At 52.4% G+C, this 20857-nt stretch overlaps 1 protein-coding gene across 1 annotated transcript in view; it reads right to left on the reverse strand.

The window, feature by feature from the left end:
* Positions 1-20857, reverse strand: part of ASAP3 (ArfGAP with SH3 domain, ankyrin repeat and PH domain 3) — a 63533-nt gene that overhangs the window by 13211 nt on the left and 29465 nt on the right. Inside the window, exons 5-18 of the mRNA XM_034754117.1 lie at positions 19920-19969; positions 19308-19434; positions 14369-14454; positions 13086-13161; positions 12378-12464; positions 11412-11521; positions 9992-10061; positions 8713-8800; positions 6566-6614; positions 5500-5687; positions 4915-5048; positions 4369-4463; positions 3263-3443; positions 712-797 (exon numbers count right to left, since the gene is read on the reverse strand). Coding sequence (XP_034610008.1) covers positions 712-797; positions 3263-3443; positions 4369-4463; positions 4915-5048; positions 5500-5687; positions 6566-6614; positions 8713-8800; positions 9992-10061; positions 11412-11521; positions 12378-12464; positions 13086-13161; positions 14369-14454; positions 19308-19434; positions 19920-19969 — 1427 coding nt within the window. The remainder of the gene's footprint in view (positions 1-711; positions 798-3262; positions 3444-4368; positions 4464-4914; positions 5049-5499; positions 5688-6565; positions 6615-8712; positions 8801-9991; positions 10062-11411; positions 11522-12377; positions 12465-13085; positions 13162-14368; positions 14455-19307; positions 19435-19919; positions 19970-20857) is intronic.

The raw sequence follows: 20857 nt of genomic DNA on the forward strand, positions 1-20857 counted from the left end.
TTTTGTTCCCACATAGGGGAACTATGTCAAGAGAGTCCTTCTCCCTCCCCAGTTCCTGACATGGTTGTTCTCCAAATTCCTTCTAGTCCGGCTTCAGCCTTCTCATGCTGAGAACGAGGAGCACGGAATTCCAGCTGGGGTCACATGAAGAGCAATTACCTTTGTGCTCCATTGTAGAATACGGTCATGGAGCCAGCCCATAATTACACGGGCCAGTGGACAACTTACTGGATAGATCTTATGTCAGGTCTCTCTTCCACCACCCCCAGTTTCCAGACATCTCCCCCTTCCCTGCATTATCATCTGCCTTTTGGATTAGTCCCTCCCCCCCGTGATTTGTTCTAAATCAAATCTCTGTTATTTTCTGCCCCAATTTCTAACCTCACTTGGTACCTTTGCATTAATCCTCTGTCCTTGCAATTCCTCCCATGTTAGGGTCAGCTGCAAATCCCACCAGCTTTCTGATTAACCGCCTTCAAATGCAGGTGATGAAGGCCTGAACCCAGTGGAGAATACACCTCCAGCAGCACAGTGGGTCTCCCAGGCAGGAGAGCTCTAAGTCACACGGATTTTTTGTGTGGAGCCTCCCCTCCCAGCGTTGACCAGGCCGGCACCTGCTTAGCTTATGAGACCTGACATATTCCCAGCCCAAGATGCTATGGATGTCAGCCTGCCGCCTGTCACCTGCCCTCCTCCCTGGGTGAGGCTTACCCATTCTGAATGATGAAGTCCACCAGCGGGAGGGAGGACTTGTCTGCATAACGCACAGCCAGGTGAAGAGCCAACTCACCCTGGTCCTGTCACAGGGGGAGGAGAAGCAACATTAACCCTCTCTCCACTACAGCGCAGCTTGGCATGGCACATTCAGCTCACAAGAGAACATAAGAACGGCCATACTGGGTCCATCTAGCCCAGTATCCTGTCTTCTTACAGTGGCCAACGCCAGGTGCCTCAGAGGGAATGAACAAAACAGGCAATCATCGAGTGATCCATCCCGTCATCCGCTCCCAGTTTCAGGCAGTCAGAGGCTAGGGACATCCAGAGCATGGGGTTGCATCCCTGACCATTTTAGCTAATGAAGAATAGATCCTCCATGAACTTATCTAATTCTTCTTTGAGCCCTGATCAGGCAGCATCCCAGCAGGGGTTGTGGGTTTGATGGCCACACATCTCCTGAGAACCCTGCAGAAGACATGTCCTCAACCCCAGAGATGAGGAGGAACATCTGGTGTCGCTTAGCATCAACTGCCGAGTCAAGGGACAGCAGTAGGGTTACCATACATCCGGTTTTTCCCAGACATGTCCGGCTTTTTGGTAATCAAACCCCCGTCGGGGGGAATTGCCAAAAAGCCGAACATGTCCAGGAAAAATACCGGCTGGGCACTTCCCCGCCCGGGCTCCAGCTGCTCTGCTCCGGCGGTGCAGGGTCCGGAGGTAAGGGGGCTGCCCGAAGCTGGAGCGCTCGGGCAGCTCAGCTCTTAAACAGAGCCGAAGAGTCAGGGGAGGAGCACAGCAGCCAGAGCCCGGGAGGGGAAGTACCTAGCCGGCGGCTTGGGGTCCGGAGGCATAGGGGCTGCCTGAAGCCCGAGCGCTACCGGCTTCACGGTTTGCCGGGCAGCCTCCAGACCCTGCACCCCCGGCTGGCCGCTTCCCCTCCCGGGCTCCAGCTGCGCTGGGGAAGTGCTGGCCGGGGGCGCAGGGTCTGGGGGCTGCCCGGCAAACCGTGAAGCCGGTAGCACTGGGGCAGCCCTTTCCGCGTGGCTGGGAGGGAGGAGGGGGAGTTAGGGCTGGGACTTTGGGGAAGGGGCGGGGAATGGGAGGAGTTGGGGTGGGGAATGGGCGGAGTTGGGGCCGGGATGGGGAAGGGGGGGGGGCCGGGGCCCGTGGAGGGTCTTCTTTTTTTTATTTTTTAAATATGGTAACCCTAGACAGCAGGATCCAAAGGAAATCCTGCCGGGGCCATCTCAGCTGTAAGCTGCTCAGAAGGGCTGGTGGAAAATTTTCCATTGAAACCATTGATCAGCGGAAAATTGGATACTGAGAAAATGAAAATTTCCCCTGAAAAGTGTCTGTTTTCAAGAGAAAATTTTCAATATTTCTTCACACAAGCCAAATGCTCGAAAAAGTGAAGATTTCAGTTCAGACAGCCTGCTGCGGTGCCTCTTGGGAATGTTAGTCTGGTTTCTTTAGGTCATCGTTCTCCTCTATAAGCCAGGTTTCCCAGCTGAACTACATATCCCATGATGCATCATCAGAGTCCCCAGCCATGGTGCAACTGCCTCCACTTGCTATGAGATAGGCCCATGATGCATCATGGGAGAACGGAGCCTGAGCAGGGAGCCCAGCCTATGGAGGAGAATGGGAGCAGGAGGCACTCAAAGTACAACTCCCATGAGGCACCACGGCAGCATTTCAGAATCAAAATTTCAGTTTTCAATTTTTCCCCCCCTCACCAAACAATTGAACTTACAGTGGAAAATTTCAAAACAACATGATTTTTTCCCCCCATTTAGTCAACATTTTCCAAAGCCCATTTTCCAACCGGCTCGAATGCTCAGATGCAAGATGCAGGGGGGGGGGGGGGGGGGGCAGGGGGCAGCAGAAAGGGGGGGGGGGCTGGGCCACACATGGCTGTTTAGGGAGGCACAGCCATACAAACCCGATGTGGCCATCAGGCAAAAAGTTTGCCCGCCCGTCTTAACCTGACCAGTTCCCTGCCATTGCAGGGGCCTTGGGTATTGGTGGCACCTTGGTCTCTCCTGTTCTCTGCCTGTGGCATGCACAGTTTAGTTTCCTGAGGACTGAACTGCTTTGGGCTTAACACAGGGGCGTCTGGGCCATATTTAATGGCCTGCGATATACAGGAGGTCAGACTAGACGATCAGAGGGTCCCTTTTAGCCTTAGACGCTTTGAAACTCAGCTAAGCCAGCGCTGGAGCAACAGGGTTTAGCTGGCAGGGTCTGTGAGCCGCACCGCAGCATAGAGATGGGGTCACAGCTGGCGTCAAGCATGAATCTCACTGATTGTAGAACTCAGCCAGCGCGGTGAGAGTGACCCCTTGCAGGATGGCGCTGCCAGCCAGCACCACTTATGGTTTGCATAACCGTAGCACCTAGGAACCCAAGGCATGGACCAGGCCCCCAACGTGCCAGGCGCTGGGCAAACGCAGAACAAACATGGTCACTGATGGCTTCTGCCCCGGACGGCTGATAATCCAAGTACAAGACAAGAGATGGATCCAGACATGCAAGCAATGCTCACCTGGCTGTCGGGGCTAGCCAGGGGTTTTGCTAGTTCGTGCCCCTCCGCAAAGGCTTGTAACAAGGCAAAGAGATCCCGGTTGCGAATGGCTTCCCAGAGCCGGTGCGGCTCATCCCTGCCGGCTTTCTGGACATACTTGCGCTCCATGTATTTGGCCACGATATATTCTTTCCTGGCGCTCCTGCGGGCGGGAGGGAGGGAGCTGGGTCAGCGAGGTCACACCCAGCCACGCTGCAGATTCCTGAGCTGAGACGAAGTCAGCACGCCGGACCAAACAGATCTCTCTCCCCCCACCAGAAAGGAAAGGCGTGGCTGGCCCTGCAGCACTGCTAGAGAGAGACCGTCACCTCTGGACTGACTCCTCGGGCTGGTGGATTTTGGACAGGGAGCACAGGGGCAAAGCAAGAGTAGGAAATACACCTCCGGACAAGGGATGAGACAGCAGGTAGGGTTTGGAGAAGCTATTTGCTGATGGCCCCACCTCAGGGAGCGTGCAAGGATGTTTTGTGCCCTAGGCAAAACTTCCACCTTGCACCCCCTCCCCTCCTGCGGCAGCTCCCCCCTCCACCCTGAGCTCTCCCCCTCCCCCCCGCAGCAGCTCCCCCTGGCCCAGGGAGCCGTGCGGCAGCTCCCCACCCCAGCTCACCTCTGCTCCGCCTCCTCCCCGAGCACGCCGTCACTGCTCCACTTCTCCCACCTCCCAGGCTTGCGGCGCCAATCAGCTGTTTGGCGCCGCAAGCCTGGGAGGAAGAGAAGGAGAGCGGGGCGGCGTGCTCAGGGGAGGAAGTGGAGCAGAGGTAAGCTGGGGCGGGGAGCGGTTTCCCTGTGTGCTGCCCCCCCCCCCTTTACTTGCTGCAGGCGGCCCTCCCCCAGCTCCCTCCGCCTAAATGCCAATGACAACCAGGGCGGTCAAAGATCCGGCCGCTGCCTAAGGACCCGAAATGCCGCCCCCGAAATGCTAGCACACTAGGCGACCTATGGGTTGCCCTGCCCCACCTAGAGGAAGGTGCCACCTCCACCCGCCTCCCAAGCGAGCCCATGAGAGCGAGCAGGTCTGGGCCTGACACACACCCTGTCATGAGCTCACTCCCCCGTGTCTTACTCACATATCGCTGCTTGACGAAGGCTTCAGATTCCCCTGCGCCGGCAGCGTGGCCTCCATGATTTCGTTAAACCGGGCATTTCCGATACTGACCGCCAGCTACGAACGAGAGGGGGAAAACCAGCCCCATAAGCACAGGTGCTTCTGTACCTGGGAGCCCCGTGGCTTGACTTGCCCGCCGGTTAGTAGCGGTTTGCGTCACACCCCGGGGAAAGGAGAAACGCCAAGAGAAAGAAGCTAAAGAAAAGCTATAACGGATACATCCGTCCTTCACTAGACACGGGTTGAGGCCAAGCCACATTTCAGGGCCGGATTCAGGAGAATTTGAGAGAGGACCTTGCAAGATCTCTGCCCTCTAGAACGATGGGAACCTTTGAAATCTAGTCGGAGTGTCATAGAACAGACCGGCTCACGAGCTGGGCTGCGCTAGGCTTAGCTTTCATGACCACGCCTGTGAATCTGGGGCTCTGATGAAGGGGACAGAGCGCTAAGGAGAAGCAGAAAAGAGGAAGAAGGAGCTGGAGGTCCCTTACGCACAGGAGCCACTTACCAGCAGTTCAGAGGTGCTGAGAACGTCCAGGGTCAGGGACTGTATGCGGGAGTAGTGCACCCCCAGCTCCCGGTGAATGCCCGAGCACTCAATACACGTCAGGATGCCCAGGTTGATGGAGAGCCATGTGGGATCTGCAAGGAAGCAGTACAGGCCCAGTGAGCGACTGTGACAGCCCCCCGGCGGCACATCCTTCCCCGCATCCCTGCCTGACCCCTGCACTCTGGCACCTCCTGGCCCGTTGCAGGTCGGCCGCTTAGTCCTTTTCTACCCAGATCTCCGTATGGCATCACTGGAGAAATCCCTCACCTCCAGCCTTGTCCCAGGATCACCACCCCTCCCGGCTGGCATCCAGCTTCCAACAACAGCCGGGTGTGAATGCTCACAGGCTCATGTCGTGTCCAACTAGACCACAGAGACGGCGTGTGCATCCCGGTCGGAGCCAGCCACAGGTTAAAGCCACAAGGCAAAGCGAAGCTCACAATGCCAGTGATGTGACCAGTGCCAGGCTAAGGGCACCAGGCCCATGCACGCTCCGAGGCTGCCCCTTGCAACAGCGTCAGAGTCCCCCCATCACCGACCTACCTGGGGCCCCGCAGTCACAGCACTGCTTGTTGCCTGGCATGCCCTTCACCTCGCCAATGACCAGCTTGGTGAGCTCCTGCAGGCCAGCGTCTGTCACCCCCCCGGCGGAGGCCGCACAGCCGCTCGGGTCACCCTTGAAGGCGTTGCTGAGAGCTTCATCCTTGCTGTTCTGGAGCACGGACACCCAGCTGGCCAGGGAGGGGGAAGAGGGGAGACTTCAGACAGGGACCCCACAGCGAGGGACAAGTGGAATGGAAACCGAGGGAGGGATCACGGGAGGAAGAGAAACAAAAAGACTTTCTAGGCTAGAGAAACAGTACGGTGGGTAACAGGGCCCTGCCTCTGCACTAAGCTCCTATCTTGAGCACAGAGGGCACCATAATAACAAACAACAATCCTGAGCTCATATATAGCCTAGTTCCTCAGCAGATCTCAAAGCGCCTTGCGAAGCAGGACAGTATCGTTATCTGCCTTTCATACGGGGGAAACTGAGGCACAGAGCAGGGAAAGTAACTTGCCCAAGGTTACCCAGCAGGCCAGTGGCAGGGCCAGGAACAGAACCCAGGTCTCCTGACTCCCAGGCCGCTGCTCTACCCACTAGACCCCGCTGCCTCCACACTGCAGAGTGAGGACGCAAGGTGCTCCCGCCCTGCAGGGGCCAAGCACAGTGTCTTCACACGTGGCGCTCACCACCTCTGTGGGCCCCAGGAGCCAGACAGCAGGCACAGGATGCGAACCTACAAAGCAGATCATCCTGCCACGGGAACGGAGGGCCCTGTATTCTGCAGTGGTGAATTGGGCCCCCAGACTCAGTGCAACGTTCTGGCTCGCACATCTGTGCCCCCCTGCTCTGTGGGCAGAAGCCCGACTGCTCAATTATGTCTCAGAGCCCCAATCCTGATGCCAGCCAATGCAGAGCCTGCTGGATCTCAAATGGGCGGGGCCTGTGCCTCCACATTTGCATATGCAGAGGAGGCAGCGGTCCTGTTCTCTCCTGCAAGGCCAGTAGCCATTCCCACTCAGGGAAAGGGGAGGATGGGCGGAGAGGACGGTTGCTGTCACTTACACAACACACTCTTGTTCATCCTCAGCCTGGAAGTGGTACGTCCTGTTATCTGCACAGAGGGGGAGAGGGGACAGGTGAAAGGGATGCTTTCAATATCTGGGACAGCCCATGATCTCTGGCCAAGGCAGAAGCACAAAGCCAGCTGCTTCAAGAGGCTGGATAATTTTAGCAGGACGATCTATGCAGCATTGTGAAATAAAGCTTTTGACTTGTACTTCTGGAGACCTGGTTCGAATCCAACCTTGGGCCACAAGTGTCATGAGTTTGGTAGATCTCGCCTCACTCCACAGGGGACATTTACACTCATTACTTAAGGATCCTATGATAGGCACCTTCCACTTGGGGGAGGCCTGGAATTGAATAAAGGGGCAGGAGGAGGGAGAAGGGTGTCTATATCTCAGGAGGGCTGAGATGCATTGGTAGAGCTGTGGGTGAGCAGAATCATAGAATATACAATATATATATGCTGAGCGCAAGCAATGCCTAAATACTAGAGCTGTCAGTGAATCGCAGTTAACTCACACGATTAACTCAAAACAATTAATCACGGTTTTAATCGCACCGTTAAACAGAATACCAATTGAAATGTATTAAATATTTTGGATGTTTTTCTACATTTTCAAATATATTGATTTCTATTACAACACAGAATGCAAAGTGTACAGTGCTCACTTTATATTATTTTTTATTACAAATATTTACACTGTAAAAGCGAGAAAAGAAATAGTAATTTTCAATTCACCTCATACAAGAACTGAAGTACAATCTCTTTATCGTGAAGGTGCAACTTACAAAGGTAGATTTTTTTTTTGTTACGTAACTGCCCTCAAAAACAAAACAAAACAAAACTTTAGAGCCCACAAGTCCACTCAGTCCTACTTCTTGTTCAGCCAATCGCTCAGACAAACAAGTTTGTTTACATTTACGGGAGATAATGCTGCCTGCTTCTTGTTTACAATGTCACCTGCAAGTGAGAACAGACATTCGCCTGGGACTTTTGTAGCCGGCATTGCAAGGTATTTACGTGCCAGATATGCTAAACATTCGTATGCCCCTTCATGCTTCAGCCACCATTCCAGAAGACATGCTTCCAGGCTGAAGACACTCATTAAAAAAATAATGCGTTAATTAAATTTGTGACTGAATTCCTTGGGGGAGAATTGTATGTCTCTGGCTCTGTTTTACCTGCATTCTGCCATATTTTCATGTTATGGCAGCCTCGGGTGATGACCCAGCACATGTTTGATTTATGAACACTTTCACTGCAGCTTTGACAAAATGCAAAGAAGGTACCAATGGGAGATTTCTAAAAATAGCTACAGCACTCCACCCAAGGTTTAAGAATCTGAAGTGCCTTCCAAAATCTGAGAGGGACGAGGTGTGGAGCCTGCTTTCAGAAGTCTTAAAAGAGCAACACTCCGATGCAGAAACTACAGAACCCGAATCACCAAAAAAGAAAATCACCCTCTGACTCAGAAGATGAAAATGAACATGCGTTGGTCCACACTGCTTTGGATTGTTATTGAGCAGAACCTGTCATCAGCATGGACGCAGGTCCTCTGGAATGGTGGTTGAAGCATGAAGGGACATATCAATCTAACTCATCTGGCATGTGAATATCTTGCGACGCCGGCTAAAACTGTTCTCACTTTCAGGTGACATTGTGAACAAGAAGCGGGCAGCATTATCTCCTGCAAACGTAAACAAAACTTGTTTGTCTGAGCGATTGGCTGAACAAGAAGTAGGACCGAGTGGACTTGTAGGCTCTAAAGTTTGACATTGTTTTATTTTTGAATGCAGTTATTTTTTGTACATAATTCTACATTTGTAAGTTCAATTTTCATGATAAAGAGATTGCGCTACAGTACTTGTAAGCAAGTGAACTGAAAAATCCTTTATTTATTTATATTTTTTTTTACAGTCAAATATCTGTAACCAGAAATAAAGTGAGCACTGTACACTTTGTGTTCTGCGTTGTAATTGAAATCAATATATTTGAAAATGTAGAAAAACACCCAAAAATGTTTAAATAAATGGTGTTCTATTAGTGTTTAATCGTGCAATTAATCTTTTTAAAATCGCTTGACAGCCCTACTAAATACCTTTCCAAATCTGGAATCAGGGCTCTCTCACATTCCCCTACTCACGTGTCACAAGGTCGAAGCACTTCTTTTCCTCCGGGTGAGGTCTCACTTGGCAGGTTAGCAGGTTCAGCTTCACGGGAGGCCGGTTGATCTGGGAGAGGAGGAGAGCGGGCAGGTGAAATGGGAAGGGAAGTGAGCCAGGACTGCCAGCCGCTCTTTAGGAACACAGCCAGTGTCAGGCAGGATCAGACCCAGGCTTCATCTAGTCTCCAGCAGTGACCGGCACCAGACGCAAGAACCCGACATTAGAGAGATGTGGGATCATCTATCTATCTATCATCTCTAATAGTCCAAGATGGGAGGGGCAGTACAGCCTAGTGGTAGCACGCTAGTGGGACTCAGGACACCTGGCTTCTGTTCCCAGCTCTGCCACTGGCCTGCTGGAGAAGTCACTACTGCCCCCTCTCTGTTCCTCAGTTTCCCCCATATGTAGAACAGGGATAATAAGCTCATCTACTGATGAAAAGGCATTACAGAAGGGCACGAGGTTTTCCAGTGTTCGGGCCAGCATTAACTCTGCCAATTCTGGATATTCTTGTTATCTACAGAAATGCCCAGGCCCTCTTAGAAGATTCAGCAAGATTCTTTTGCAGAAGAATCCAAACCAAGGCAGTTTTTAAGCTGCATTTTACTCCCTCTTCCTCTAGAGGGCAGCCATTCTTTCTACCTGAAGTGTCTACCAATTGTCTAGTCTGGAACCTCAAGATATCCCTTATGCTCCCTACCTGAAAAGGTCATAGAAAACCTTCTCCAGCATGTTCTCTCTCTGTCTCATTTGTTTACGTAAGATGAAGTGGTTATGACGCACCCAGTTTGGGGTTGCTTTACAAATCCCAAGCCTGGGTGGGGTTTACCAAAAGTTTAATGCACCAGAGTTCTAAGCAAACCTTGGCAGAGTTATGGACTCGCATGTGGAGGATGCAGATTCAGGGGCCAGATGGACCCCTAGGAAACAAAGCAGTCGACCTTTGCACAGCTCTGTATGGCATTTTGAGATAACAAACTGGCAGCTCCCCTTCCCGCTGAGAGACACATGAGGAGCAGGGGATGAAGAGATGCGGACTGATCCTTTAGTTTAAACTAAAAGGTTACCATCAGTAGCACGTGCTCTCAGGCTGCGATTTGGATGGGTGTCCGCAGACCCATTCATAGGAGGTGCAGTTCACCAAACAGGCTTGAATGGATTTAACCTACAGCTCCATACCCATAAACAATCCCTTGTTGAGACGGCTCCAGGGTAGCCTGAACCCAAGTCAATCCATCCACCAGCACCCGGCCTTACCGTGCTGTGCGAGATGGTGAGGCAGCCATACTTCACGCCACACTTCCTCTTCTGCCACACTTTCCGGATTCTAGGTCAGGCAGAGAGAAGGGAGTGAGGGTCCACTTTGTACCCCTGATACCCAGCTTCTCCCACAGCCCTGGTGACCCCCATGGCTCATCTCGCTGATGGGCTTTAGTGGGGAGTATCGCTTCCTGGGTGAACATAGCACTTCCTTTAACTCACCCGATGGAAAAATACCCCTGCTCAAACCCTCTGACTGCCCAGTCTTCTCAGTCCACTGTCTCCTTTCGCTCCGAGTGCCTCATCCCTTCCCTTAATCCTGACGCACGCCTCCTTGCCTCAGTGCCTGGGGCATGCCCAACACCAACTGTTGGCCCATTGTGCACAGGTGAAACACTTCCTTCTCCTTGGCACAGTGCTGCGCCCATTAGGAAGCATCTTGCTATGCCCATAGAACGGGCCTTCCTCCTTATCAAAGGGAATTTGGTGCCAGGTTGGTAACCCTGGAGACTGAAGTCCAGGAGAGATGCTTCCAGCGTAGGCTTCCTTACCAGTCCTGCGCTGCAAGGACCACATCTTGGAACAGTTCATCTCCATCAGGCGCTGGCCTCTCTGCTGAGGCTCCCAATGTGGGTAGCAATTAGTGCCAGGCTTGGAGAGGACTCGTGTGGGATGTGGGCACCTATCTGCTAGCAAATGGATGGACGGCACCGAATCATTTCAACCCTGACTCCTAATAGACATCAGCTGGCAACAGGAGGGGTCACCCCTGAGCTGGGCTACCTGCAAACCAGAGTCCTGTCCCAGGCTCCATATCTTATCAACCCACCAACCATCCAGCCCCCTTGTTCCAGTTTTTTTCCTTTCCACTCCAAAGGATCCCAGCTACAGGTACGTTCACACAGCAGCTGGCCAGCGTAATTTCTAACGGGTGCACACGCACTAGCTCTGCTCAAGCAAGTGACTAACAATAGCAGCGTGGCTGTGACGGCTGGTAGCTTGTGCTAGCTTCCGACTCCATACCCAAGGGGTCAGGCGGGACGGTGCTTGGGTAGCTCGCCCACACCAACGCAGCCACGCTTCTCGAGCGGAGCTAGTGCATTTACAACCACCTGAGCTGGGAAGTCCACCTCCCAGCCGCTGTGAGGACGTCCTCTATGTGCAAGCGCGTGGACTGGGCAGAGATGGGGGCTTTCGAGGATTCATAGTTTTAAGGCCAGAAGGAACCGTTCGGATCATCTGGTCTGATCGCCTGTGGGGCCTGTACCAAAGAACCTCTCCCAGTAATTCCTGCATTGCTTGATCCTTCAACAGCCTCGTCCTATGGCCCCCGGCCTTCCCAGAGAACGTCCACTCTGAACGAGCATGCGAAGAGTCTATCTGAAACGAGAGCAAGCAGGAGCCAGCTCGTACACACCCGTCGCTTTTCTTGCACAGAAAGCCCGACTTTTCCGTCCCGTACTGCTTGTTCCCTTGGTGCTGGTGGATGCTGTAGCCGCTGCCAGAGTTCTTCCTGAGCAGGTTTTCCTGAACTCACCAAGGACAGAACAAAAAAATAAATATATATATTCAAAGCATAGGCCTCAGGGTGTGTTTCTTTGCTGTGTCACGGCCCTCTTGCCCTGCCAGGGCCGGATCCTGCAGGGTTGGGCCAGCAGGGAACGCCCCAGACCTTCCTCTTATGTTGTCCTCAGCATCTCCAAATGCCCTCCAACGTTATTATGGCCACTTGGAGAATCACTTAGAACTCCACCATCCTGACTTCCCAGGGCCTTCTCCTTGATCGCTAACTTCTCCTTTCCCACCATCCTTCTTTCCTTCGGAACCGCGGGGACACTTGTCTTACCCTTCTGGCCAGCCTCACCCAGCTTCCGGCTGCTTGCAGCTTGGTTCCTGACCCTTTCCTACCACCACCGTAGCACCACCCAGGTGGGTAGCGACGCAAACCAGCTCCCAGTCGTGGATCTTCTCCTCCCACACGGCAACATCACACACTCAATGCTGAGCCCTCAGCCCTTCTCCTCTTGTCCCCCTTCGGCACCTCCCATTGTTCATTTCAGCTCTGGCCATCACTTCTCTGTAGGTCGCTAAGCTCAGCTTGGTCTCTGGCGCCCTGGAAGGCCCACTGAAGGCCAAGGGAGCCCTTCCATTGATTTCAGTAGGCTTTGGATCAGTTCCTGTTCTATCTACCCACCTGCCTCAACTCTGGTTGCTCCTGGCTACCCTGAGGAAAGTCCATGGGTAACAGGGCTGTATCTCTCTGTAGAAAATCCAGGGTAGGACACACATCAGGAGGCCTAGCTCCGACTCTGTTGGCTATTCTCCCAGGGTGCTAGGCCCCTTCGTTGCTTAGCACCATGGAGGAATAGGCCAGGAGCCTCACCTCTTTGTTCTCCAGCTGCAGGATGCCTCGGAGGGAGTCACGGATCTGAGTGAGCTCCTTCACCTCCTCCTCCTGGGCCTGGTGCAGCTGCAAAGAAAAGCAGCAGCAGAAGACATTAATATGAACATCCATGTTACTGCCATCATGAGCCTCTCTGCCTTCAACAACAGGGGGAGCAGAGTATGTGTGTTTGTGTGGTGGGGGCGGGGTCATCTCTCTAAAGTAGGGCAAGAACATAGGAACTGCCAGGTTGGATCAGAAGTGGGTCCATCTAACCTGGTATCCCATCTCCGAAATGGGACAGTGGCAGAGTTGGTTCTCATGAATCCACTCGTTCACAGACACGCTCGCAGATGTATAGTAGATTGGAGAGGTCTGGTTTTCTGCTACAGAAGTCATGCTGGTTTATGCTATGGTATTATAGCCATTTGGATGATTAAAAATTCCCCCTACGTTGCTCCGGCAAGAACTGTGCACATACAGCACTAGCCCCCTACAGCCCCTTTTAGCAATGTGTTCCAGTTACCACTTCATCCAGGTTTCCTAGTACTTCAGTAAGGCTCACTACTCTGATTCATAGGGCCACCCACACCACCTTTTTGGAAAGGTAGCTGGACTCCAGTGTGTCGTCTCTTGAAAGTTCATAGATCCCTTGGAGTCCGCTGTAGGGAACAAAGTAAAGGGCCTGATCCCTGACTGAACACTTACTGCATGTAAAGATGCGGCGAGTTTCTCAATGAAAGGGTAGAGATTCTGTGCAGCCTTCCAGCCATCTTGGAAGAAACTGATGAGAGAAAGAAAAATGTCATCCAAAGGCATTGCAACACCATTCATCAATCATGGCAAGGTCCTTCACAACCAGCTACAAGAAACCTGCTGTCGGCACTCGGGACTTCCCATGCTGGCCCTCTGAGCCAGCGCACACCAAGAACACCATCGATCAAGGTCATGCTAAGGTTCCCAACGAGCCAGGGTCACTCTGCCTGATGGCCTGAAGGAGAGGGGATTCAGAATCCATAGTCCACCTCCAAAACCAATGGTCACTCTCACGTTGTGCCTACAGCAGCTGGGGTATAAGCTTGTTATGCGCCCAATGTACTTCCCAGGGGCAGAACGGGCAGCTCCTCCCCTTCCCTGTAATGCATCACCAGATCACTCCCCTCTCATTACAATCAGCCAGCATGGGGGGCTGAGACCAAGCCTCTCACCTGTCATCATTCAGGGCTTCATCCCCCTGCAAAACATATAGGATCAAACTCCACTCAGTTATTCTAACCTAGTTGCGGAGTGACTCCAGAATCTGGCACAGATTTGGGCTAAAACCAGAGCCCCAGATCTGAACACCTCCAAATTTGGGGATGTTTGAAATCCAGGACTGGATGCAAAAGTTCTATATGACAGGCTCATCTCCTATATTATTCTGAAGCAGCCTCGACTACAGACAGGGACAGGGTCTAGAGGTCAGCTGCCATGGATTCTACTCCCAGCTCTGCCACTGAACTACTGTGTGGCCTTGGGCATGTCCACTCACTGTGCCTCCGTTTCCCTATCTGTAAAATGGAGGATCACACTGAGATCCTCAGATGAAGAGTGCTCTTCCAAGTATCATTAATGCAATACAAAAATTAGTTTGGAATTAATGCAATTAATATTAAAATATTACATATTAATGAAACTAACTGCTATTAGGGTAATTTCTCTCTGTGGAGAGAGATTGCTTTAGTAATGCACTAGTGACACTAAACAAAGTAACCAGTCACTGGACACAGTACCAGTAAAATACCCTTTTCTGTGGCCCTTAAGCACATGCTTAATGTCTCCCATATTCAGCAAAAGCATGTGCTTAAACTCCATGCGGATTTGTTTCTCTCTAGTGACCACTCAGAGCTACTGGGAGTTAAGCAAATGAGGGAAAACTGGCAAGTCTAGAGTTTTGCTCCAGGAAGTGACATCATCATCTCACAGGATGTGCCGAGTGGGGCGGTACCTACTTATGTTGCGCATGGAAAAACTTGATCAGGCTCTGCAGGAAGTCCGGACCTTGCTTCGTCTGGCTCTCGTTAGCTTTCAGCAGATACTAGAGAGGGAGAAGAGACACCGAGTTAGGATGTCGTTGAGGGACTCCTCAAATGTTGGACTAGCTCAGAGGAAAGAACTGGAAGATGCCAGATTTTTCAGAAGTCCAAGCCTCCTTTTTGCCATATGGCCATTTCTTTAGTGGTCAGATTCAGGTCTGGAAATGGTGACACCTCTAGATGAACCTGAACTGCAAAGTTCAGATCCAGATTTGGGTGCGAACTTACCCCCGAGTCCAGAGCGTTTTGGTTCAGGTCCCATCTCCGGTGGAAACCCTCTGAGAGCCAGATGAAAAAGAAGCCAGTTAAACTAGGCTTTGCCCAGCCAGATCAGTGGTGTCACGCACCGTGAAAGCGATCACAATCATTTTGCAGATCAGTTCGCGATCCACTACAGCTGCCTCTAAAACTTGGTCTCAGCTACAAAAAGCGGTTGTTTCACTAACATGGGCTCGATAAGCCCATCCTAAACATAATTGCTTTTCCTAGTGTAGCATTAGCACATTTAACTCAATTTTAGCAGGTCAAGTTACAACCTATGTCTCTGAAGATCCCTTGGAAAACCCAAAGATGTGGATTGGGAGCGCTCTCAGCACCCAAAGGTCAAGGATTGGGTCCACGGGATTTTAACAACGAGAGCTTTTCTCCCAAGTGTTTGTTAAGTTTTGAATTAAATACTACGTTAACCAAAACCAGTACAATTTTAAAACAGTCCACCTAAAAATATTACCCTTCCTCTCAATTAATCAGGTTGTACTTGTATAGTAGCTGGAGTGGCATTAACCTAATAGTTCTTCAGTCATCCAGAGAGAGAGTTTGTTTGTGTAAAAAACCAAGAACTTTTAGGTCTTCTTCATGCAAAAGCAAAGAGAAGGGCACAATCCCATTTTCTCTCCTTTTCAGCTAAGGCAACTGCCAGTGGCTCTCAGAATTGGGCTGATGATTAATTTCTTCCACTCCAATTTTATTTTCTCATAGAGATGGCCACAGTGGATCAAACCGGGGTCCATTTAACCCAATATCCTGTCTCCAACCGCGATTAGCACCAGCAGCATCAGAAGGAGGAGCAAGAAACCATGTAGATCATGAGTAACCTGGCCCCCAAGGGAGGTTTCTTCCTGACCCTGATTAGTTAGAAGTTGGCCTATGCCTGAAGCATGAGGATTTAAATCCTCATCACACTCTGGATGGTCTCATTGTCCATATAAATGTTCGATCCTTTTTAGAATCCAGCAGAGCTCTTGGGTTTCACTGGCCTTTTTCTAAGTAGCGCAGTGTTGCAACGGCAAAGCCAGCACTGGGCTTGGTTCACGCCCCTGGAAGACGAGGCAGCAGCGAAGGGGTTAACGTGGCTCTCATTAGGAAGATCCTGTGTCTGTGTATTTTGGAGGCAAGGAGCGCGAGGAGGCCAGGGGGAAAGCGTTGTGTGACGCGCTGGGTTCTCTTTTTATACCGTCTCCCAGACGGCTGCACAGTAGAGTATTACAATCGGGCAAGGGCGGGGAGATTTTTATTTCTCCTTCCTTGCCAGGAGCACAGCTGGAGAAATGAGTCGCGAGCCCAGAAAAGGGGCATGGAGGATTGGTGTAATAGGCCAGAGCAGAGCTATATAGAGCCTTTGTTCGAGGTAGGGTTGGAGTGAGCGAGAGATAAAGAGGGACTATAGCTTTAACCAGAAGTACTGCTGTGGAGTGGTCAGAGGAGAAGATTGGGACTCCTGGGTTCTATTTCTGGCTCTGAGAAGGGAGTGGTGTCTAGTGGTTAGAGCAAGAGGAGGCAGGACTCCGGAGGGGAGGGGGGAAGACTCTATTCTTGGCTCTGCTACTGATTTCCTGGGAGACCTTGGGCAAATCACATCATCTCTCCGTACCTCAGTTTCCCCCTCCACAAAGCAGAAATGATACTTCCCTGCCTTGTGAGGTTAAATGAATTCTTTGATGAAAGCAGGAGCCTGGAGAAGGGCACGGGTACCATGGTTCCCGGCCTAGTGCTCTCAATCCACCCCCTGAGCAAACTGGTGGCCAACACTGGAACGTTTGGCCTCGTTGGCTTATAAATTACTGGCCAGAAAAGCCATGTAGAGGTTCAGACTGGAATGGGGACTGCCCGGCTGCGTGTCATAGACCCTCTACAGCTGACCGGCAGTGGAGATTCCTTGGACTACATTGGGGTTTTGGTGCTCCCAAGGGTATGAGATAGACCGATCTACAGAGCTGAGGGGAACATAAACCCGCCCAGGGATAGAACTGAGCACTGAGCCGAGGGAGAAATCAAATAGCCCTAATGTAGCACAGCAGGCACACGGGGGAACACACACAAGATCCCGTGCACGCATCTTCTCTCTTTTTCCACTGCCGCCCCTGGAACAGAGCCCCTCCCTACGGCCACACTGCGAACACTGAGTGTTTCCATGTGCTGTTATTTATTTAACAGTGAAGCTATTCAAAGGGATGACTCAGTCCCTGGCTCACCCCCCAGAGCTCCAGCCCGTCCACGTAGCCCAAAACCACAACAAGGAAGGCAAGCTGCTGCCGCTCCATGGGTCTTTAACTCTCCCCTCGCCCCCATCAGCAGCTTGCGGGATCCTCCCCTCCGCTCTCCAGCCCTGCCAGGAGCTGGCCCCACGGGCAGCCCACTCTGCAGCCACAGCCGGACACTCAGTTCTGGCTACGGCGGCTGAAGGTCCTTGGGGACCCACTCCTGGTGCAAACGCTAACCATGGACCCTTCTCCCGGCGGCAGTTTTCTTCAGACCTGTCCTGTGTGAAGATGATGTCTAGTGGATGGGGAGGGATGGGAGAGGCAGTGTGCTACTCCCAGGGCTAGGAGGGGTGTGGCTCTAGTGGTTGGAGTAGGGAATGGGAAGTCAGGACTCCTGGGTTCCTTTCTTGTTTCCAGGAGGGCAATACTGACTAGTGGTTAAAGCAGGGGACTAGGCAGCAGGAATCCTGGATTCCACCGCTTACCTGCTGCGTAACCTGGTTTGCTCAGCTGTTAGACGGGGATAAGCACGATCCCCTAGCTGGCAGGGCTGGTTTGAGGCATGACTCACTAACGTTTGCTTCTAACGCCGATGAAAGGCAATGCAGACATGCAATGTGTTATTGCACAAGGCTGAAATCCTCCCCTCTCGGTACATCACTCCTGGGATTTCCCCTGGCTCTTCCACCCCGGCTGGAGCAGGAAGCTCTCGCTCTCACCCGATTTCTGGTTTCTCTCACAGACTGGCCAGGACATGCAAAACGACAGATCCACACATGCCCCCCGAAATAGGGCACAACTGCATTTGTGCGAGCTTCACAAGCGTGAGCACAAACGTGGCCCCGGGCCGTGCGAGCGGCTCCGGGGATGCCGAGCTAGCCGGTAGCAGCACTAAGTCCAGCTTTGCAGATACCGGAACAGCTGGGACACAGCCTGTTGGCCATGGCTATGCAGGACATCTTCCCAGAGAGACGCGCAAGGTGCCACGGTCCAACACCTGGCCCAGGGTTCTGGGGAGGGTCTGGCCCCAACGAGATTTTTTTTTTCCCCCCTTGTAAACAGTCCCTGCTGTGGGACAAAGCGAACGGGAAGCAACTCAGCTTGCGATGGGTTTTGCAAGGTAAAGGCAACGGTAGCAACTCAAGCGGAGCTGGCACTCCGCACCCAGAGCGAGACGGGGCTGGCATTAACCCTCGAGACACACGCCAGCTCTAAAGGGGTTAAACAGCGGAAGGTCAAGGCAGGCTCCTAGCGCTGGCTGGAGACCACTGGGGGGCAGGGAGAGGGGCAGCTGCAGGAGGAAGTTTCGCGTGTCGGAGAGATTGAGTAAGGCCCAGCTATGGGCAATATCCCACCCTGTTTCTCCCCTCAATCTCCCCCAAACCTCCCCAGCTCCTGCTGATCCCGACCCTGCTCAAGCCGAGAGCAGCATTCCACTGGGAAGGGCAGGCCAGGGCCCAGGGGCTCCATCCTCAGACGGGAAGCCGTGCGGCTCCCTAACCCGTGGGCAGGGTGGGATGCTCCAGCACTTAGGCCAAGGGGGTGGAGGTAGGGGGGAGGGAGGCCCCAGCAGCAGGGCTGATGGTTGGGAGGAGGGCGAGATGGGAACCTGCCCGTTCACGCCCCCGGCCTGTTTTCCTAGCGCCCCCTGCTGCCAGGTCCCCATGGCTGGGACCCAGGGGAGGGACACGAATTATAGCCAGTGGGCTGGCTACGGGCAAGGCAGGGTGGGCACAAGGCCTAGCGAGGGTGGCAGACAGGAGGCAGATTGAGAGGCGCAGGCTAGCAGCGCGCTGCGGGGTGGAGCGGCTGTTGCAGACTCTGCAGACAAGGGGTATCCTGGTTCTCAGAGAGACCTGGGCTTAAGCCCTCCTTGCCCCACACATCCCGACATGCAGGAGTTGATCCCTTGGCATAATTCTCTACCACCCATCCCTGAAGTATCTGAGCAATGATGGCCGTTGGGTAGGGTAACCGACGGCCCATTTACTCCTTCATCCGCTTTGATTGTTTTCTACAGATCACTAGGTTCTTCCAGCAGAAAGTGCCCTGGCTAGAGCTGAGCAAGGATGGCCCAGTGGTTAAGGCACTGGACTGGGACTCAGGAAGGCTGGGTTCAATTCCTGGCTCTGTCACAGACTCCCTGAGTGAGACCCTGGGCAAGTCTCTGCGCACCTCAACTCCCCATCTGAATTAATCCTTCCCTTCCTGACAAGGCCGTGACGTTCATCACCGTGCGCGAAGGGATCAGATACCATGGGGACCCCAGGAGGGTAGAGCGCCTTGGTACAGCTTCTCCAGAGAAAAGCCCCCACGGCTGCTCCAGACCCTACCGCCCTCCTCAGCTCCGTTCTCGGCACGGAAAGGCCCGTCACCTCGCACATCTGAAGCTGGAACATCCGGCGCTCCTTCTGTGTCTCCTCGGCGATCTCCGCTGGCGACGGCTCCGCCTGGATGAGTCCCGCTATCCGGGCTCGCTCTTTCTCCTTTTCGATCTTTGCTCTGGGGAGGCAGGACAGCCAGAGGCAAGAGTCAAGACCGATCCGACCTCCTGTCCGCTTGAATTACTCCGTAGTTCTTGTTGGCAAGACCCAATCGGGAGAGGCACCCACTGGGAGAGGCAGAACTCGGAGCTTCCCCCCCAGCCAACTCTCCCGCACCTGTCCATGCAGCCCCATCATAGAACCACGGGGTTAGAAGGGACCACAAGATGCAGGATCATTCTCCACAGCGCCTCCTGCTGGGAGGAGCTGGGAGATTCCCCCAAGCCAGCACTCCTGCCCCAATCTCCTTTCCGAACACCCAGATGGCATTAACCAGCGACTTACGCTGGAGCCCGGCCGGTCGGGAGTGCACTAATTTCCAGCCAGCGACCTCGTTCGCTGCCAGGCTCCAGCCACCTCCCAAGCTGCAGCCCCCACACAAAACCCCTTTGTTTAGAGGAGGAGGATCAGCCTGTTCCTGCCAGAGGCAATGGGACTACTTACACTTTGGTCTCATAATCCTTCCAGGCCTTCTCAATCTGCTTCTTGTAATCCTGCGACACAGAGAGAGCAGCAGTTAGCGAAGTCAGGGACCGATTCTACACGGCACAGAGCAGGGCTCCCTCCCTCCCGCCAATGCAGAGCCGGGCTGGACAGCACTGGAGCATCTTTTGCTATTCTTGGGTTAGGCTCTATACACAGTGTGACGTTGCACGTCCATCTGCTTTATAAAAATATGTTTATAAGTGTAAATATGACAGAACTGGAATATGCTTTATGCAAAAAGTCTTTTGTAAAGTCTCATTACAAAGTTTATAATCTACTGAGTGTGGGCATCCTATTGGTATGAACGTATCACTCTTGTATCTGAAACTAGGAATATGAAGGTTTCAGAGTAGCAGCCGTGTTAGTCTTTATCCGTAAAAAGAGCAGGAGTACTTGTGGCACCTTAGAGACTAACAAATTTATTAGAGCATAAACTTTCGTGGACTACAGCCCACTTCTTCGGATGCATACAGAGTGGAATAAATATTGAGGAGATATATATACACACATACAGAGAGCATGAACAGGTGGGAGTTGTCTTACTTAATTGGCCTCTCAGAGTTGGTAAGAGAAAAAAAACTTTTGAAGTGATAATCAAGCTAGCCCAGTACAGACAGTTTGATAAGAAAAATTAATGGACACAAATCTGACATCAGGAATCATAATACTCAAAAACCAGTGGGAGAACACTTTAACCTGTCTGGTCATTCAATGACAGACCTGCGGGTGGCTATATTACAACAGAAAAACTTCAAAAACAGACTCCAACGAGAGACTGCTGAGCTGGAATTGATATGCAAACTAGACACAATCAACTCAGGATTGAATAAGGACTGGGAATGGCTGAGCCATTACAAACATTGAATCTATCTCCCCTTGTAAGTATTCTCACACTT

Source organism: Trachemys scripta, chromosome 20, assembly GCF_013100865.1.
Source record: "Trachemys scripta elegans isolate TJP31775 chromosome 20, CAS_Tse_1.0, whole genome shotgun sequence".
Taxonomy (NCBI): Eukaryota; Metazoa; Chordata; order Testudines; family Emydidae; genus Trachemys; species Trachemys scripta.